General features: G+C 46.0%; 1 protein-coding gene across 14 annotated transcripts in view; it reads left to right on the forward strand.

Annotated features, from left to right (window-relative positions):
* Positions 1-20,310, forward strand: part of LOC142776538 (activating signal cointegrator 1-like) — a 135,410-nt gene that overhangs the window by 8,500 nt on the left and 106,600 nt on the right. For all 14 annotated transcript variants that reach the window (XR_012887619.1, XM_075880378.1, XM_075880374.1 and 11 more), the window contains 5 exons: positions 552-700; positions 1,420-1,564; positions 5,485-5,664; positions 6,331-6,521; positions 12,312-12,433. Coding sequence is in view for 13 of the 14 variants with exons in the window: in XM_075880378.1 (XP_075736493.1) it covers positions 552-700; positions 1,420-1,564; positions 5,485-5,664; positions 6,331-6,521; positions 12,312-12,433 (787 nt within the window). In the remaining variant the exon portion in view is untranslated. The remainder of the gene's footprint in view (positions 1-551; positions 701-1,419; positions 1,565-5,484; positions 5,665-6,330; positions 6,522-12,311; positions 12,434-20,310) is intronic.

A 20,310-nucleotide genomic window follows, 5' to 3' on the forward strand; every position in this document is an offset into this window, starting at 1 on the left:
GTATCGAAAAATGGTGAAGCCAATATACCTAAAATGTGCAAGAAGACTTACAATTTCATGACATCACACCAGCATTCCTGTACTTAAATTCGAGCCCGAACTTCAGGCATATAACTTGGACCTTCCCTATCCTATCATTGTAAAATCAACAGAAATAGTGTTCTAAACGAATAAATTATTGGTTTAGACTGATATAATATGCTACTTTAGTGTCCCCATAATATTTGCACAGATCCCTTCTCAGAAGCATCTTTGCAGATTGACTGTACATTTTATTGAACAAGGCTAAAGTAAGCCATCCTGTTAATAAGTGTTTAATTAATTCGTTAGGCAAGGGGAGGCCTCTTTTTAAAAGGTTCAGTGTTGAAAAATGTGGAACGTCTTTTGCTGAAGAACCTAGTGGTTGGAAAACACAGTAGCAACAGCTTGTACAACAGTCTAGGTACACCTCCTGCTAATCTTTCACAAAACACTATGCAGCTGTGTGGAAAGTTCATAAGGGGCTTGCCAATGGTTCCTACATTTTTTAATTTCGTGCCTTCCTCTGTCAGGTATGCACTAATGAAGAAAAGGAGCTCCTGTCTCGTGATTCGAAGAAGAGCCTTGAGCTTCGGAACAAGCTGATGAACCATACCGTCGATGAGGGTCTTGCCAAGGCTATTGAGCAGAAGAATCGGCTTCTGGAATATGATCGTACCTCGTGAGTCATTGCGCTTCTCATGGAATTGGTGTGAACTGTTTGTCGTGTGCGCATATGTCGCCAAAGTGTTGCCTGTTTCATGCCCACAATTTTTCTGGTTCCAAATGCAGCCCCTGGAGTGTTTCGTGCTTGAGATTGGCATTGAATTTCTTGGAATTGTGGGTAGGCACAAGTACGAAATGTGGTCCTTCCACATAATGTGCTTGTCTACAAAACACAACATAACGTGTGTGCTTACAGTTGATAATGCACAGGAGACATGACATGAAACAGAAATTAAGAGGGAAACTTTGTGCGAATGCACAGTCTCCATGCGAAATTTTCTTTGAGGGAAGCGTTCAATAGTTTGACGTGAGTGTAGTGCTAGTTCTGTAATTTTGAATATTTGCACCAAGATACAGCGGCTCTTTAGGAAAGGTTACATTTTCATGCTCTGTATTTTATTGACAGTTGAGAAGATAAGAGCGAGATGCAGATCAGCAAAAACGTTCGAACCTTACGGTGCATGAGTATCAGTCTGTTGAAGGCTCTTCATATAGCGCATATGAAAGCTGTGTACTCTGGTGCTCACATTGAATTTCTGAATTCTCATCGACACAACACATGTCCCAGTGTCAGTCAGTTGAAACTTATTTTCAGGCATTTGTTGTTTATTTGTTCAAAAATGACTTTTTTGGTGCATTTGCTTATTCCCAGCTACATGGTGGCTGTCATTGCAGGAAGCGTCGTACCAAGGTCATAGATGACAATTCCGACTATTACTCCTCAGACAACAAGTGGCTGACGCTTGAGCAACGAGAAATGATTCGTAAAAAGGAAGAAGAGTTGTACGCAGAGCAACATGCTTCACGACGACAACAGAAGGTTTGTGACGAAAATAATGACTATATAACTCAAGCTGGCCTCCTCTTGTATTTGTGTTATCTTGCATTGTTTAAGATGTTATGATGTCACTAAATTTTCCCTCCTTTGTCACACTGCATTACCGCAGGGGTCTAGTGGCTACGAAGTCCTGCTTATCAGGCCGTAAGTTCGATTTCCAGCTATATCATCAGTGATCCCACTCCTACGCCAAAGTGCGCCAAATCAGATTTACTGCACCATTCTGATAATATCAACGAAAATTGCACCGAACTGCACCAAAGTCCGATTTGGGAGCGTCTATCATCGGCAATAGCCACGCTGGTGTGTCAATAACATGTGCACCTTGTATCTCGGGGCCACCAAAGTCGCAATTACTTACCTATTTTATCATGCTGAATAAACAGTGGTCGGGTGTGTGTCTAAAATCCAGGATGCCATGTTTGGTGCCGACGCAAATTTGTTGTGCAAGTCCGCTTAACGGCGAAATGCGCTCTCCGCAAGGGCTCGTGACGTCTGGTCCAATCGGTAGTGTGAAACTGTGGCGGCCTTTCATCGGCGGATGTCGTTCTTTCAGGAACGCTGCTGATAGTTTGTTTGAAGAGATGCGCGGCTTGTAATCCAACAATTTGAACTAATAACTACACGCGTGCTGCCGCAATGTCTGTCAAGTCATGTCTGTACATCGCGATTTAATTTTCCATGCTTCGCGTCTGCAGAACACATATATGGTGGGAACGCGTTGATAAGTTTCCTCTAATATACTTTATCTATGGTTCATCATACAGAAGAACTGTTTTGTAATTATTTGCACCAGCACATCTGCATTTGTAATTGCTATGGTGGTAAAAGCCCCTACAAGACTGTGCCCTTTCCACTCGAAGTTGCTAGGCTCCGAATTGAAAATTCTCGTGTGCTCATCGGCCATACCATGCTGAATGCGTTGGTTCTGAAAATTTTCGCAAGTTTAATTCTTAGGTATCATCTCATTTATAAAAGCTTGTCTCCTGGTCGGAGCAGCCACAATTTAGTTTTAATACGCGCAGCCTTGAGGCCATCGCTGGCCGTTTTGGTGTTGGAATGCCTGTGAAGCGGCTACGCCTTAATACATTTCCACCTCTCGCTTTCAAAGGTTAATAGCTGATGGTTAAAAAAAAAAAAAATGAACACAGCTTTATATTTATTGCTTCGTTTTTAAGGGAGGGGTGAAGGGGAGGCTGCTGTGTCGCTTGAAGTAGCTGGAGCACGCTATCTCGAGGCATAATGAGGCTGCTCGTGAACTTTCTGCGCTACAAAGATCTGCTTCGCATTTAGATACCTGACAGCACGAAAGCTTTAAAAAACTAGAGTGATGATTATCCCGTTAGCCAGCGTTCTTTTTAGTTACCCGATATCAGATCTAAAAAATACAATTTGTTAGTTTCATTTTTGTTAGTTTCGCTCTTAGCAATGAATGCGATATCAACAAATTGTATTTTTACACCAAATAATAAGGCTTGACGTCATCTGTGAGAAGTGCTAGGGACGGGGTTGTTATTTCCAAGGTCCGCGCACTCACAACAACTTGCTGCGCGCGCCGTGTTCGATATCCGCGACTTGGGTGACTAGAAACCCCCGAAATATCTCTTGCACGCCAATGTATATACATATGGAACGAGACTTGTCTGGAGCACCCAGCCGGCCACTCTAGCTGGAATTTTCTTCAGAAATGTCTAACAAGAGACGCGGTAATGTTACTAAACATAGCTCTTGCACGCCAATGTATATACATATGGAACGAGACTTGTCTGGAGCACCCAGCCGGCCACTCTAGCTGGAATTTTCTTCAGAAATGTCTAACAAGAGACGCGGTAATGTTACTAAACATAGTCGCGTGTTAGGCCTTTGTGTTGTAATGCTTACATTACAGCACAAGGTCCATTTTCAAGGTTCTTGCACTCGCAAAAGTAGCTGCACGCGCAGTGTTTGACACCATTATGCTGAAATGTAAGCATCAACGGAAGCTTGTAGTTAACGTGAAATAGAAGTCGCTTCCAACAACAGTGTCGACAGGCACGCCCTCCGTTGCTGTGTGCCAGTCCGATTCTATCTGTACAGCATGACCGGCTCTACTATGGCACAGCGATAATGTGGCTGCCTTGCGATCAAGGCTCAGTGCATGCCCTTATATGGCCGCTCTGGAAAGTGAAGCGCTTTACGCACAGTCTTTTTACGTTGAGAGTACCAGGTAGAAGGGTATACCAGCCGTAAATAGCCCGTGCCCCAGCGATCACACCCTTAAAGTCAAAGTTCATAACAATGCCCCCCCCCCCCCCCCCTTGCGTTGCTAGCTCGATCCTGCCTGCCTCTTTGACACGGGCGGTGCGTTCCCCTCTGCTTGAATACCAATCGATGGGAGGCCTGGAATGCGAGGTGATGTTATCGCATCCACCATCAGTGCCAAGGGGATAGGTCGGCTCTGCTAATCTCTGCTTTAGCTGCGTTCGCCGCCCCCGCTGGCGCGTTTTTACCCACGTGTAAATCGCGATGCGCAGGGGAATGTTATCGATTAGGACATTACACAAAACATGACGGCTGGTGGCGTAGCCGGGGGAAGGCGCACATTGGGAACGTGCTCCCCCTCCCCACTTCCTAAATGTTTTTTGCCATGGCATATATAGGGCAAAATGATCTTTTGCCTGCGCCCCCCCCCCCCCCCTTCAGATCAAGGTGCAACTCCACCCCAATTTAAAAAAAAAAATTGCTGACTGCACCCCTGGAAATGGCAAAAACCAAATGAAAAATGTCCAAATAATTGCTATCCCATTAAAAAAAATAGATCTTGCCTTGGCGTGGTATGGATGGGGTACCCTGTGAGATTTTTTTTTATGCACTGCTTTCTGGAGGACATAGTAGGGAGTTTTTGGAGTATAGATACAACACCCTAGCCACATAAAATATTGCTGCAAAAAGAAAATGAAGTTTGTTACATTGTGTAGTTTCAGTACAGAGATGAGTGCTAAAAGAGGTTGGCTTTCTGAGACTAGCTGAATGACGTAATGTTACGTCCTGCAGTTTGATCAGTCAAGAAGAAAAAGAACCTTTTTTATTCTTGAAGTCATCTTAGTGGAATGCACTTGGGACTGTTTGAGTCTCTAGCGTTGTACGTCAGAGCGTTTGTCTACCTTATCTGCTTATAACCAGTTGGGTGTATTTTGATGTTATTTCAGATATACCTACAATTTTATTGAACCAGTATTCTGTTTATTTGCTGCGGAAAATAATCTCTGGACAAGTTTTTTCAGAATGCTCAACAGCATGACATCGTTATTCGTACATCAACTGAAATAGAGAGTGCTTTTTAGATGGTTGGCTCTGTGAAGTTTGCAATGAATCTAAATATTTCTAGCTCTTTAAAGAGCCTCAGAATAATTATTCATGTCCTCGATTGTAAATGCAGCTTGCTTCTCCAGAATTTGAAGTTAGCGGCTCCAGATTGCTCCAAAATGAAAAATTCTGCGGCTCCAAAGTGCTCCAAATCGGAAGACCTCGGTGGCATCACTGTATCAGGCATTTTTAAAGATGGGAAAGAAGCAGAAACACTGCTGTACTTATTCTTAGGTACATATCTAGGAGCTCTGGGTGGTTGAAATTCATCGTGGGCCCTTCAATAAATAGCACCCCTTGTTCCGCAGGTTTGAAGTATGGAATGGAGTGAAAAAACTTTATTTAATGAAAAAACTTTATTTGTTTGAAGTATCATTTATTTCTTTAGAATGCCACACTGAGAACACGGATTGATGATATTAATTTGCTACTTTAGGGGTTAATTTGCCCAGAAAGTTTATTGAGGAAGGAGTGTGTGTATCATAGTCCATTGTGAAGCTTGAAGACACCAGTCATCCTCCGTGTTTGCCTTGTTAACAGCCGCGTAATTTGCACAGGTGACGCTAGATTTTGCTGGGCGCCAAGTGGTGAAGGAAGACCCACGGCATGCCAGCATGCAAAGCTTGTTTCAATCACTTGTAGAACCTATGGCTGAAATAAATATCAATGACCAATTGTGTAGAGAAGTGGAGTCCATACACTTTGTTGATCCAGCCTTGGATATGCCACCATTCGAGGTGAGTGCACTTGTCTCATTGCACCAGAGTCGCATTGTGTAGTGGTTATTGTGCATGGCGGCGCACCTGAAGGCTGCAGGTTCGATTTTTGTCATGGCAGTCACATTTTGATGGAGACAACATGCTAGAGGCCCGCGTAATGTTGCAATGTCAGTGCACGTTGGAAAATACCAGATGGTCAAAATTTCTAGAGCCTATCGCTATGGCACACCTTGTGATCATAAGGTGATTCTGGCATATAAAACCCAAGTAATAATATTCTTATTAGAGTCTCATCTGGCTCTTGTCAAACCCATTGCATGATCTTAAGCAGTGGTTTTTTGTTTTTGTCCCTATTTTCATCATGTATGTTAGCGTTGCGCTAGTAAACTAGTGTTCTGAAATAGTGAAAAAGCTGAATGCTATTGTACAGTTCTGAACGAACAAAAGAACAACATGAATGTCTCAGTTTTTTGTCAGACACTGTCTAATGAAGCCAAGGAAAGCATAAGCTTGATCCCTAGCCCTGATAAGTTTTTTTTTTCATTTGTATTTATTTTTTTTTTTTACTACACTTCAGCTGAAAACTACAGTTACGACCCACCCCCCCGTGCCTCCTGGGCTTCATAACGTTGTCTAGCAGAGTTTGCCGATTCTAAACTAATGATGACTTGCTCTGTCACGCAGTATGTACCAACCGCGGTCCTCCGTGCACCGACCTGTCCAATGTGGGACAACAGCCTGGTATGCACCTCAAGCAATGGACTAGTCATCAGCTCCCGCATTCAGGATCGAGCTCTCATGGAAATGTCTGATGATGGCTTTGCACTTTCCGTGCAACAACCATTTGCCGGTCTGCTAGTGGCCGGAATCAAAAAGTATGATGTCATTCATGACTGGTTTTCTATGTGTGTAGATATATAGTGAAATTATTGTTTGTATTATATCTCTTTGCGTATGAGCCAGGATTGGTCTTTTCACTGCAAGAGCCGAGTCATCTTCTACATTTCACCAATGGCACACTCAAGCCGAGCTTGAGGTTTGGGTTCAATGTTAGTCGCAGTGGTCGAATTTCGATGCAGGTGAAATGCAGAATTGAAGTGCCCACAACTTTAGTTTTACATGCACATGAACTTATGAAGTTGGTCAGCGAAATGAGTTCGGGGAGTTGGCTGAATAATGAGAAATATTGAAGCCGAGAATTCGTGGCTGCGGCTGCCAGTGACAAAATGTTAATGGTGCCATGGTTTCACCAAGCGTTACCAGTCCTGCCTCCCTGGGGTTGATACGAAATGGCAGCTGAATGTACAGTGAAATCTCGTTGATTTGTAATTCTGGTTAATTAGGCCACAGAATCTGGTCCCGTCCAAAATGTACATTGTTCTATGACTGAAAACTGTCAATAATTCGGGCAAATTCGGCGCGCTTCGTTCAATTCCAACGCCCAACCACGGTCGAGTCACGACGGGAAGCAGCCGCGGATTCTGCCAGCCAAATCGACGGTGCAGGTAACAACTTTAGAATCGTATTGTGTCCTCTGAGATTCAAAACTTTGTCCATAGGTAGTACATCTCGGAGGCACCTCCCCCCCTCAAAAAAAGAAAAAAAAGAAAGAAAAACACTTGGTGGTTTAAACAACAGAAATGGAAGGCAGTGCATAGCTACTGTCATCCGCAATGGGCTACCTACTAATTTGCCTTTCCTTTTTTCTTGCGCGTCGAACACGTTTGCGGGACGGTTGAATTGGATTAGTCCCTTTTAGTGTGCTTTAAATTATTTATCTGTACCTGATTAGGGCCACCTGCAGTTTTACCGTCTGCGGTTTTTTAAAAAGTTTGTCGGTTTTTATTTTGTTTTTATCACCGTGTGTTGTTTTTTGTGTGTGTGGGTTTGTGTTGTCTACTTCGTGCGCGCACGTGACCACCGCGCGAGCTACGCCAAGTTAGCTTTCCTTCTGTCTCCTGCTGCCCCAACCACCCCATCTCTCGCAGCGAAGAGGGCGAAGTACGAAGCAAAGGATTTGGATGTGCAGGTGAAAATATTGAAGGCGTTTCGAGCGGGAGCATCTCGAAAAGAAGGTGTGGAAAAGTTCAATGTGAAGAAAAGCACGCTGAGCACTTGCGTGAAGAACGAAAAGCAGATTATGCAAGCGTACGACGGGGACATGTTCGGTGACCAAAGGAAGTGGCTTTGATCGGCAGCGCTGTTGTGCTGGATAGCCGTTTCGCGCGATTTGCATTCGCCCTTGAACGGTCCCCTTATCTGCGCACAAGGAGAAATGTTCGCAGTGACCATGAACATTGACCCCTTCAATGCGTTGGAAGGCTGGTTTCGACCGCTTCAAGAAGCGACACGGGCTGGTGGTCCCCAATGTGTGTGATGAAAGTGTTGCGGTTGACGAAAGTGTTGTGCAGGGCTGGCGGTCTGGACTATTGGCGCCTTTCTACGTACGAGCCGTGCAACATTTTCAACGCTGATGAGACAGTGCTGTTCTATAAGGCCCTGCCTGAAAAAACAATCGCGTTTAAGGGAGACCTGTGCGTCGGTGGAAAACGAAGTAAAGAGCGCGTGACAGTTCTTCTGGCTGCTAACATGACCGGCACAAAGCGGCTGCCCCTGCTGGTGATCGGGAAGGCGGTGAAGCAAAGATGTTTTAAGAATATCAAGCAGCTGCCTTTCGACTACAGAAAGGCTTGGATGACTGCCGAACTCTTTGAAGCCCGGCTTTGTCAGCTTGACCGCCGCTTTGCGGCCAAGGTTCAGAAGGTGTTGTTCGTGCTAGACAACTGTAGTGCACACAAGAAGGTGTCCGGGCTCAAGAACATTGAACAGCTATTCCTGCCTCTGAATACAACGGGTTCTCTGCAGCTGATGAACCAGAAAATCATACAGTTCGTGAAAAGAGGCTGTTTATGGCAGGTACTCGAGCGGATGTGGCTCTCCATGGAGTTAGGCAAGCAGTACGAAGTAAGCCTGTTAAGCGCAATCCACATCATGACATACTTGTGGAAAAACACACCGCCTGCAGTAGTCGTAAACTGCTTCAGGCATAGCGGCTTCGTGCACGACACCACTGATCCGGGGGTGGTGGCTGATGAGGAAACCGGCGAAGAGCAAGACGGCCGCTATGTGAGCATCATGCCAGCTGATGTGCCCCTAGGTGATTACTTCGCAATTAACAGCTATGTTGCCGTGGCCAGCACAGTGGCCCACAGCGATATCGTCGCCGAAGTCTTGGACGGCGTAGGGGAATCTGCTGACAAGGACGTGATGCTGACGAGCGTCCACGCCACACTGTGACGGAGGCTGCGCATGCGTTGGCCGTTTTGGAGGACATGTGGATGCTTTCCTCAGACAGTGTGCGCGGACTAAGCCACCTGGAGGAACTTTGCGAAATTTTGACTTCGTCGCACATTGCGTCCGTGAAGCAAACAGCGATTACAGACTTTTTTTGAGAAATAAAAGTGTGTGATCACCATCGAACTAAGTCGAGCCCGCGTATAGCGCACCATCCACTAAGTCGAGCACCATCCAACTAAGTCAAGCCCGCTTATAACGAACCTGAGCCTGACGCGGAATCCGTTCGCTGTATCCCGAATTTCGTAGTGAATGAAACACAGCTTGTAAAAAAGTTGCAAGTGAAAACACAAAATTTTTTGCCCAAAAAAGTCAGTGATGCACGTGTATCGAAGAACAGAAGTGATAAGGGCGGTCCCGAGTTTATTTCGAACGGCAGCGTGCTGAGGCATAAGCTGCGTGAGGCACTGGCTCCAAAGTTTCGGCGTTCTCGCAATCCGATTCCACCAAATCGCTCTTGCCACGTACTTAATTCACGATGCCCTAATTTGTGCACGGTTCCGTGGTGCATGCATCATCATCTACCGTAATTAAACAATCGCAACTTATGTCCCACCCGCGCTACCAGGTCGTAGTCGACGACGCGCTGCCACAAATCGCCGCAGGAGTGGTCCTGTTCGGAAGCTTCAGGCTCGGCATCGGGCCGGACGTCGACAAAGTCTGGCTCGTGAAAACAGTTTCGCGCGCATGTAGCCGTCACCGCCGCCCACGAAATATTCACTATCCCCACAACTGAATACCGGGACGCCCATAGCGTCAAGTTGACTGCCAGGTGGTCAACAGCTATGAGCAAGCGCTCCGCAACACGGCACCTAATGTGCGGATTACGCTCAAGCCAAGTGGTCACACTTTCGACGTTTTGTTGAGCAACAGGAAAAAGTGTGCAGGCCTGGAAAAAGTGTGCAAGGCCTGCCAACCATCATCCTGACCACACCTGCACACTGAGAGCGAGTAAGACGCGCACACGCAACACGCATGCCAGAACGCATGGTACAGCTCTGGGCCCGTTTACAGTGAGAAAACAAAACTTGTGAATTCGAGTCAGCATGACGCTGGCATCTCAGAGCGGTGGAGACGGGCGAAGGAGTTGTGTCAAGAGAGGAGAGCCGATTTGTGAGAGAAGGGCAAGGAGTAGCGATAGAGTGAAGAGAAGGGAGGATGTGGTGAGAAGGTGATCTTGAAAACCAAATCAAGCGAGGAGGAGGCAGGTCGGGCAGCTTGCATGAAAGGTTCGTGAAATGCGCAACCCGCGCATAGAATGCATGCGCAGAGGTCTAAGCAATGCTGCCTTGATCGGCGTGTGTGGCGGTGTTCAAAGAATCGGCGGCCGTGGTCAAAGAATCGTTTTGTTGCGCCACGGGTTTGCGTGGCCTCACCGACTTCGATATTTTGCAATTCGTATTGCACAAATAATTTTCGTTTTTACGCTTCTGCACGCGTGCGGAGGGCATGCTGAGCTGAGTGCAAAGTAAGTGAGAACAGGTCCTAAACACAAAGAATTGCGAATGGTGGGTGGGGTAGAGTACGTGCGTGCACTAGAACGATGCGATAAGACAAGACGCAGACGATGAGATGCAGACGATGTTGGCAAATGGGGCAAATGGTCTGGTCATTCAGGCCGAAGACGCCAACGACAGTACCAGCGATCCCAAACGGGAAATGGCCGACCTGTGTTTGAAAGAGGAGTTGCAGTGTGAAAACACGGGCCGCGTCTGGCGGGGTGGGGGGGGAGCGCAAAAGACGGAAGGGTGCGTAAAAAGAGCGGTCGGGGAGAGCAGGAACTGGAGGGGCGCGGATGCAGGGTCGGCGTTTAACAATAAGGATCTATCGGCACCTCGCCGATGCCTCATCCGTGGTCAAAAGTGGTTTCCCGGGAAGGCGGCAGAGTGCCGACTCTGTTCGCTGTAACCGATCGGCGGCGCTCGGAGACCTTGTTGTAAGTGCGATTTTGTGTCATTGAAACAACGTATATTTTCACAGCCACGCGAATATTGTTTGTTTTAAGCGACAGTTTTTTTTAAGTGGGGCCGGTATATGTGGGCTCGACTGTATTTATCAAATATGAGTATGAGGCAGTTTGCCATGTGCTTTGTCCCAGCTCATATTGCTGACCGTAGTACCTTGGTGTGTTTACCATGGTTTTATAATGTGGGCAATGTTTACCTTCAGATAATTCTAACATAAATCTTGATAACACAAATGCTTGGGCTGGTTAGTGATTTGGAATCAATATATTTGCACAGTACAAGACTACGAATAGTTACGACGTAGCAGAAGAAGAGACAAGGACAGATAAAGCGCTGACTTAAGGGTTCTTTCTGTCAGCGCTCTTTCTATCCATGTCTCTTCTTGTGTAGTTTCGTCGTAACTACTCGCAGTCTTGCGCTGTGCAAATATGTTGAACATAAATATGTTGTCATCGTTAATTTGAATGAATGCTCAAGTCTGCTGTATCTTTTTATGGAGCGAATAATCGAAATTTCCAATACTTTTGAAATAGTGTTGGCTATTCGATTTGATTCACATTGGAATATTTGCTATTCGAACTTCTCGTAGGTAAATGCAGGCAACGTCCAAATAAAAGTGAACCCTTTAGTTTTTAATATGCTCACCTCATTACACTTCCATATTGCGGTAAAGCTGCCTTTGAAACTCTGCTGTGGTTGCAAATGTATATTTACTCAAGAAACACTGGTTCCAACATGGAGGTATAGATGTGGTAGAAGCACGGGCTCACCTAGTGCTCTTTTAGACCTGAGATTCCGGCAACAAATTCGAAAAATCGGGTGCCAAAGATTTTTGGCAACCAAATTTTTAAAATGTTCTTGTGTGTATGTTCACGTTTATTTAGAACTCCTAACTCAAAAGGAGTGCGACCTTCTCAGCCACATCACTTGTGCATGTCAGAAGGTGAAAGAGGAGGAAAGGCTGAGAAAACAATAGCATCTTTGCCTTTCACATGTAATGTTCTCGGCAACACTTTGGTTGCACCAAATCGTCATATCATGCAATTCAGCCTCTCCATTGCCTCATTCTTGATAAGACAACCATGAAATACCACCTCGCTTGTGCTTCATCAATCTAGGGAAAAAAGAAACACTTTCGTGTTATATTTCATAAAGATATGATTAGGAATCCTCTCCAGCATTTTAGACCCACAATTGCGCTTTGAGCTATAAAAAAATATTCTAGAAATATTTTAGAAATAATTATTCGATTCGATTCACACTCACACTTCAATATTCAAATTAGTTTCTCACCCAAACTTTCGCTGTTCGCAGAACCTAAATTTTCCACCTTACTTTTTGCAGGCATGAAGGGCGTGCTTGGTTCACAACATACAGGGGTCGTCTCTGGATTCATGCAGCCTGCAAACAGCCCTCACAGGAAGACATCACTGAAGTGACTGGCATTTATCGCCAGATTGTCAAAGGTAGGGTCCTTGTATTTCACTGTTTTATGTGTAAATTAAAATGCGCTGTTGTCATGAGGGCTTGAATGAGAGTTATTCAATCAGACCAGTTGCACAACTGCGTTCCAAAATCTGGACACGCAGTTGGCCCAATTTGTCAGAAATTAGCTGACTGTCGTGCCACCTGAGAGAGGCAGTGCAAATGCGTTTAATAGTGGGTGTCATGAACAACAGGTGGCGTGACAATCTGCTCACTCCCAAAAGGGGTTGGGGGGGGGGCAATGAGGTGTTCCAATTTCTATAAGCGGAGCCTAGGGGGAGTTTCGCAACTGATATGATTTAAAAACCCTGGGCTTTAACTGCTTAACAGCTGGATTGCCAGGTTTCACTATTTTGGGCCAATTCAGCTACTTTTTAGGCCAGTAGCGACAGATACAATGTTTTTGAGCACTTGTATACCTTTTGGTTACTTTGTTGTTGTGCTGATTTGAACCAGGTTATCAATATTAGGTGACTCTCCAGCCATTGGCATACAACTATGCGTTGTAAAAACATGGTTGTTAAGGTGTGTCTCCGGCCTCCAAAATTGAGTTAGGTACTTGCATTACGTAAAACAAAAGGCGTTTAATATGTGTGGCTCAGCCTCAGAGAATGCTTTTACATGGGGCCCCATTTTTCAAACCACCTATTGCTGAATGAGACTTGAAATCGTAATTGGAAGTGACGAGTGCAATCGAAAACACTTCACATTCTGAGCGCTCTGTACTCGCAGGCATTAGAAATCGAATATCCGAGGAACTTCTTGTGTCATTTCTCAGGATTTGGGTAAGAATTGCGACTTGGGAGTATTGTCTGCTCAGGGTTCGTCATCATGCAAGAGGTTATTACGAAAATGACTGCAATATGTGCTTTAATATCATTATCTATTGTTCTGCGAATAGTACAATTTACATTCCAAAAGAACATTTATTTGGCTGGAATTACTTCTAATGGAATTTGAACAGTCAATCCCCTTTATAAAAGGAATGCTCTAGGCAGCAGTTCTTGTTTTTTATATGAGATCTCTCCTATAAGCAGGGTACCTTGTATGCATTTTCTTATCAACCCATACTTTTCTGTAGGCACGCTGCTGTATCTTATGTCCATTTGTTTCTTATATCAGTGTCTCTTATAAAAGGGTTCGACTCCTATAAGAGATACTGAAATAGGAGACATGTATGTATAAGAGACAGCAGTGTGCCAACAGTAAAATATGGGTTGATAAGAAAATGCATATGAGTTTCCTTGCTTACAGGAGAGGTCTCATATAAAAGACAAGAATTCTTCCCGGAACTCTCCTCTTACAAAGGGGTTTAGCTGTATATATTAAATTGCATGTAACCCCTCCTCCTTGTAAAGGTGGCTTCACTTCAGTGATGTGCTCTACCTTATCGTATTTACTCGCGTAATCTTCGCACTCGCATAATTCTCGCACCCCCCACATCGCACAACAAAAATACGATTTCTTTTTTTTCTCGAATAATTATCGCACCTCCCAAAACTGCCGCAATAATGTGGTATGCTCGTTCCAGCCACTGATGATGATAGAGGGTGCCATCTGGTGTCATCTCTTATGGATCAAGCGCACTATTATTGCACAGAGATTCAATTCAATCCAAGCCAAAGTGGCAAGTGTGCGTTGCGGCGAGTTTAGTATGTTGTGTCGGTAATCTTTTCACGTTATGGGGTGATGCTAAAGCTACAACGATGCTTTCAAGTTTAAAGTGAAAGATCACGCACTAAACAACGGCAACAAGGCCGCCGATCGGCCCTTCGGTGTCTACGAGTTTTGTGTTCGCTACTGGTGACGGCGGCTGAAAGCCACCAAGACACGTTGGGCCTGCCGTGTGCCTAAAACTGGGATTGATAGTAAAATTTATTTCTTCAGAAGGAAGCTGAGAACGATTCTGTTAAATAGTCATCAGCCCAATACTGACGTCCTATGGTTACCTTTTGAGGGCTCCTGTTGAGCGACAAACGCTACCGCTACGCCCACATGCTTTGTGTATGGTATTCTGATTCTCCACTATTTGCTTGCACTTTTTGTATCTCAAAGAAATCTCACCTTGTGTTGAACCTGTACTTCTATTGTTGAGGTAAGTTTTAATTAGTACTTATCAAAGCTAGCTGTTAGTTGCTGGTGGGAGAATCCCAATTTGCGGCAACTTCGTTTTCTTTTTCGCTCTGTACGTTTCCGTGGAAAGTTTTCCCCGCGTAATTCTCGCACCCCCCAACTTTGCATCGGTTTTCCGCCTAAAGAAGTGCGAGAATTTTGCGAGTAAATACGGTATTACATCTTTTCAGCAAAATCCACACTGCTGTGTAGCACCACTTCAAGGTTAAATCAGAATATTGTTCTCACATCTATTCTTTGTTTATTAAGTTTTTAAAAGCTTGTTATGCTAGTTAATATGCCCCAAGTATAGTAAATTTAAAATGATATATTTCATACAGGTTATCAATTGGATTCTACTGAAAGTCAAATCCTATTTATATTCAAGGTTGCTTTCACTTAATTTGAACCAAAAAGAATGGCATTTCCACATGCCTTGTATCAATGAAAAAAAAATATTTATGTAATGTGCAGGTTGTGGGGTCTGGAAATAGCAAGCGCCACGCTCTTGTATGAACGAACATAGTTGACACTGTCGCACCAAACCAAGCAACACACATTTACTTAAGTGCATTTTGATCGACGATATCATCAGCCGAATTATTATACATCAATTTTGATGCACACGCTAAACAACCTTACACAATAGTATACCTCTCTCACACGTGGCAACTTGAGTGCACTTTGAGTGAGTGTACTTATGCTCACAAAGTGTCGTTCTGGCGGTTCGCTGCTACATGAGTAAGCGAAGTGTACTATGGAAATGATGACAGTTGCAATTGTTGCGTTTGTAGCGCTATATATATTTGTTACTTTTGCGCCCGTGTCTTATCGTCGGACCACGTTGTCTTTCTGGAAGTAGCACCTGTGGTACATGCCAACTTAAATTACTAGAGAACAACTCGCCTACACATGTGCAAGTGTGCCTGGAAGTAAACAATGCGACGGATGCAGCCATTGCACACCATGTGCTGCCGCATCCCCCTAGCAGACGTGGCCCCAAACTGGCTGAGGTTGAGAGTAGCGAGAATTTTCAATGATTTCTGACTTGTTTTCATGCATACATGAATTTTATATAATGAAAATAATAGTTTAAAATGAGTATAAGTACCGCTTTAGGTAACAGTAACAGCGAAGTGAGTTTGGGGAACGCACTTGCTGGCAAGTGTACTTTGCAGCGAGTGACACTAAACTTGCTCGTATAACAGCGTGCAAATGGCACTCGCGGCTAAGTGTACTCGCTCGAAGAGCACTCAAGTTGCCACGTGTGACAGGGGTATTACACAGCATTCAACAATGTAACAAACCTAAGAAGACACTCAAGGCGGCTTCGCCAAAGTTTGACTTACTGTAATTACTCGAAACTAACGCACACCTTTTTTCCGGTTAAGGGAGTTCATAAATCGGATGCGCGTTAGAATCGAGTACGAAAAAAAAAAAAGAAATGAATACGGTCATTCTATTACCATCGGCATTCCAATATGGCCGCCCCCTATGTGCGTCGGCATGGCGCGTCGGCCATTTCTGCCTATGGGTTTCGCATGTGCAGCACTTCGTACGTGTGCTGAGGAGTTCGTCATCTTGGTGTGCATTAGCATCGACGGCATGGAAGGGCTGACTCTAAAAACTCGACGAGTGCACCACGATGCCGCTTTTAAAAGAAAAGTCATCGCGTGTGCCCGAAACGGACGTAAATCGGGCTGCATCGCGGTCGTTCGGTGTTCCCGAAACGTGCGTGCGGGACTGGCGGAAACAAAAGCAGAATATTGTCGACAGAAAAGATTCACGCAAAGGCTTCAGTGGACCACAGCAGGGTCGGTTTCCGCAAATTGAAGAGCTGCTCGGTGAGTATGTGATTGAGCAGTGAGCGGCACAGCGGCCCGGAATTGACAGAACTGCTCCAAGTGCTGGCTATGCAGTTAGCCTTAGAAAAAGGTCTAATGCGGAGTCAGTTTAATGCGAGCAGGTGCTGGCTAACTAACTTTATGAAGAGGAAAGGCTTTTCCCTCTGAAGGCGTACGGGCATACGCCGAAAGTTGCCGGAGGAGTACGAAGAAAAGCTTCAGTTTTCAGAGGTTCGTCCTAAACTTGCGGCACAACAACGGCTCCCGGCTTGGGCAAATCGGGAATGCCGATTAGACGCCTCTTTACTTCGACATGCCTGGCATCACAACCGTCGTGAAGAAGGGGGCGAAGCAAGTTCGCGTGCTGACATCGGGCCACAGTAAAACTAGAGTGACGGCAATGCTCCGTTGCACGTCAGATAGGCACAAGCTTCCTCGTACCTCATATTTAAAAGGAAAACGCTCCCAAAAGGAGTCTTTTTCCCAAGTGGTGTGATCGTGTGGGCCAACAAGAAAAATGGATGCGCGTTGCAATCGATGTCTTACTTTTTTTTTTTCCGACGTAGAAACCCGGTGCGCGTTACAATCGAGGGCGCGGTAGAGTCAAGTAAATGCGGTACCACAAGGGCCCCTGGTGCGCAACCGGCGGTGCCGTGCACCAGGTACCCACTGCTAGAGACAACTGTTCGCGCCAACTGCCACCCACCAAAGAGGCCCGCTCATCTCTCCGGTGCCGCCACGAAGGCTTGCCGCCAGGCGGCACTGCCGGCGCCACTCTTCTAGCAGTGATGATGATGGTGGGGATAACGCTCACGAGCATAATGCCACCTACCGCTCGATAACTGCGACCGCTGACTGCAGCTTCTGCGGGAGACATGTGTGCCACGAAGGGACTACAATACAGGGGGTAACAGCACCCTTAAATTTCCCAACCTTAATTCAAACCATCTCTCCCCCAAAAAAGACATCAAAGAAATCAGCTACGCAAGCTCTAACAAAAGATGACAATACATGTCCCTAAGGAATGTCCGTGCATCGCGACACCGCCGCCAGTCGACGCTGCTGCACTGTCCAGCTCGACGACTTCACCTCAGTACCAGTCCCGCTAGGGCAATGTTGTCGTTGAGGCGAGGAACCGTCACATGTGTCGATATGTTTCTGGTTGCGACCAGTACTCACGAGGCCGCTAGATTGCAGGTAGTTGTGCAGGTACCAGGCATGTCGATCGCCCGATCTCACGCCCGTATTCCTGGCCAACGACGAAGACGATGTACGGAAGACAGCCAGCCGCACTCCCGCTGTGCATGGTGCAAATCCTCGACACAACAATGCAGTATATAGGGCAAAGGGAAGGGAGCTTCGGGCTCCTCGCCCTCGTGGTATGATGGTCAGTACTGCTAGCTAATACATCGGCGGCGATCGAGACGACCAGCTCAAACAAAAGAAAGGTCACTTTTTTTAACTCGTACATCGCAAGATAAAAAAAAAAAAAGGTGAAAGAAACGATTCTTCTAGTTGTGTCACGTGCAACAGGTGGCTGCGCAGAGCCTTAGGCCCATATTCACAAACGCCTCTTGACTCAAGGGCTCCCCTCAACTTGACGAAGTCAAGGTGGAGCGTGCTCCTCCACTCAAGGAGCCGCTGCATTTCATGAACGCTCCTCCACACTTCCTTTGCCAAGGGAGGCCTTGGAGATTCTCCCTCTACTTGAGTGAACTGCATAGACCGAGAAAAGCGCCTGATAACGATAGTATTCGTAATTGTGGTTAAGAAATGCCCATTTCTGTGTAATGAATGAATGCGTTTTTAGTTATTCTTTTTTAAAAATTGACATTATAGTAAAATACATGCATTTAGAGTGGTAGCGTGGTTTCCCAAAGCCTTGTGCCAGTAGAGTTAACGAAACCCCCCCCCTTCAAGTCTGGCAACAATCGCACCCAGGCAGCTGAACGAACAGCTGATGGCGTTTCATCTGCTGCTGAACGTATCTATGGGCTTCGTTTATTTCGTCTAATATGGGTCTATTAATTGCAGTTTATATTAACGGTAGTGTTTGCGTGTGTGTGGGCTACTTTCGCTGAGGTGACTAACGAACTGGGTGAGTGATAACTGGAAGCACATCAGATGGTTTGTTGCTTTGTTTACTTTCACTTTGCTGAGAGCCTTCTGATCACTAATGTAGACACTGAATGGATAACGGGGTGGAGTTAGTAATTTTTACTATATATCGCACTACATTGGCGTGCTTTTAGAATTCACTACGCATTGTGTACAAAGATTACTCATACGTAAATTTGTTCTCGCTACGGGAGTACGTGCACAGTTCCTAATTTCATGGGCCTGTGCAATGTTTATTTTACTCATTTACTGTGAATTTAAGGGGAGACGCGGGTCGAAAAGTCGCGGTTTTCCGAAAAATTTTCGCTTTTTTTTTTCCGGCTGTGTTGGCATCCTTGGACTATAATATATTACTTCTGAAAATATCAAGCTGAAATTCGCACGAGAAATTATCAAAAAATGCTTCCAAGTGGGCAGCGGTGACGCGAGAAATGCGCGAAAGTCGCGAAAAACGTGAAGTTCGCGTCGTCCTGTCGCGAAAACGACGCGTTGGCCGCCATTTGCAATCGTGCACGCATGCTGCGAAGGCCGTATCCTTCATAATCCACTAGTAGCCAGTCTCGTGCCTTCACGCAGAATAAACAAAAAACGAGAAAAACAACGCGTACGTCACGCGTTTTGAATATCGCGGCACACAGTGCGAGGCCACCATTGGACGGCGGTGCGCTCCACGCTCCTCCCCCTCCTATCTCTACGGCAAAAGAGCGAAGCCTCGGACGTCGCGATCGAGTTTTTCTGCGTTTCTCTGCATTTTTGCGTCATGGCAAGCCCGAAGAAGTGCAGTTCAGATAATCGAAAGTTCAGAACTCGCCACAAGTATCGAGGGAAACGGCGTCGGACGCTTCGCAAAGCGACAGCGAACGACGATGTCGCCCCCGACCAACGCCCCGACGCTCCGACTTCGGATAGGCCTAACACCGTCACCGAACCCTGCGACAGTGGTTGTGAAATAGCCGCTGCCGTGGAATTCGTCAGTGCATCCCAAAGGAAGATTGGATTCTTCGAGAGTGAACGTAGACCGGTAGATGCTGCTACTGCGAACATGCTGCTTTGCGAAATCGATGCGCTGACGGCACTTGTGGCGGGTGCGCAATGCCCAACCTGCCGCGAACGGAAGCTCGGCGTGCGAGAGGCAGCTGGAAAGCGCAAAGGACTTTCGGCATTCCTCGAACTGTGCTGTCAAAATTCTGATTGCCCTGAATCTGCACTTTCGTTCACGCACACGTCGAGACGTACTGCTTCGGCCGGGGACCAAGGAACGAGCGCTCGTTTTGACAGCGGCAGCTCGCGTGACAGCTTTGCTGTAAATGTGAAGGCAGTTCTGGGAGCACGCGCTATAGGCACAGGCCACGACCAACTTTCTGGATTTTGTGCGATTCTCGGTCTTCCGAGCCCGATGCATCACAAGACATTCAACGGCATTTGCAAGAAGCTCCATGATGCGGCGATGACGGCAGTGAGCAAAAACTTGCACCAGGCACGAAACGTCACGAAGGACGCAGTCGGCGGCAGAGATGTGCCAGTCATGTTTGATGGCACCTGGCAGAAAAGAGGTCATAAAAGCCACAATGGAGTGGGCACAGTCGTGTCCCTGGACACGGGGCTCTGCCTCGATTTTGAAGTTCTTTCGAACTACTGCCATGCTTGCAGTATACACAGGGACCTTGGGGAGGATGAAGAGATATGGCGAGCTTTTCATCTTCCAGTTTGCCAAAAAAAACACTGACTGCTCATCCCATGCAATGGAACCGGCGGCAGCTGTCAATATATGGCAGAGGACCTTG

Source organism: Rhipicephalus microplus, chromosome X (genome assembly GCF_043290135.1).
Source record: "Rhipicephalus microplus isolate Deutch F79 chromosome X, USDA_Rmic, whole genome shotgun sequence".
NCBI lineage: Eukaryota > Metazoa > Arthropoda > Arachnida > Ixodida > Ixodidae > Rhipicephalus > Rhipicephalus microplus.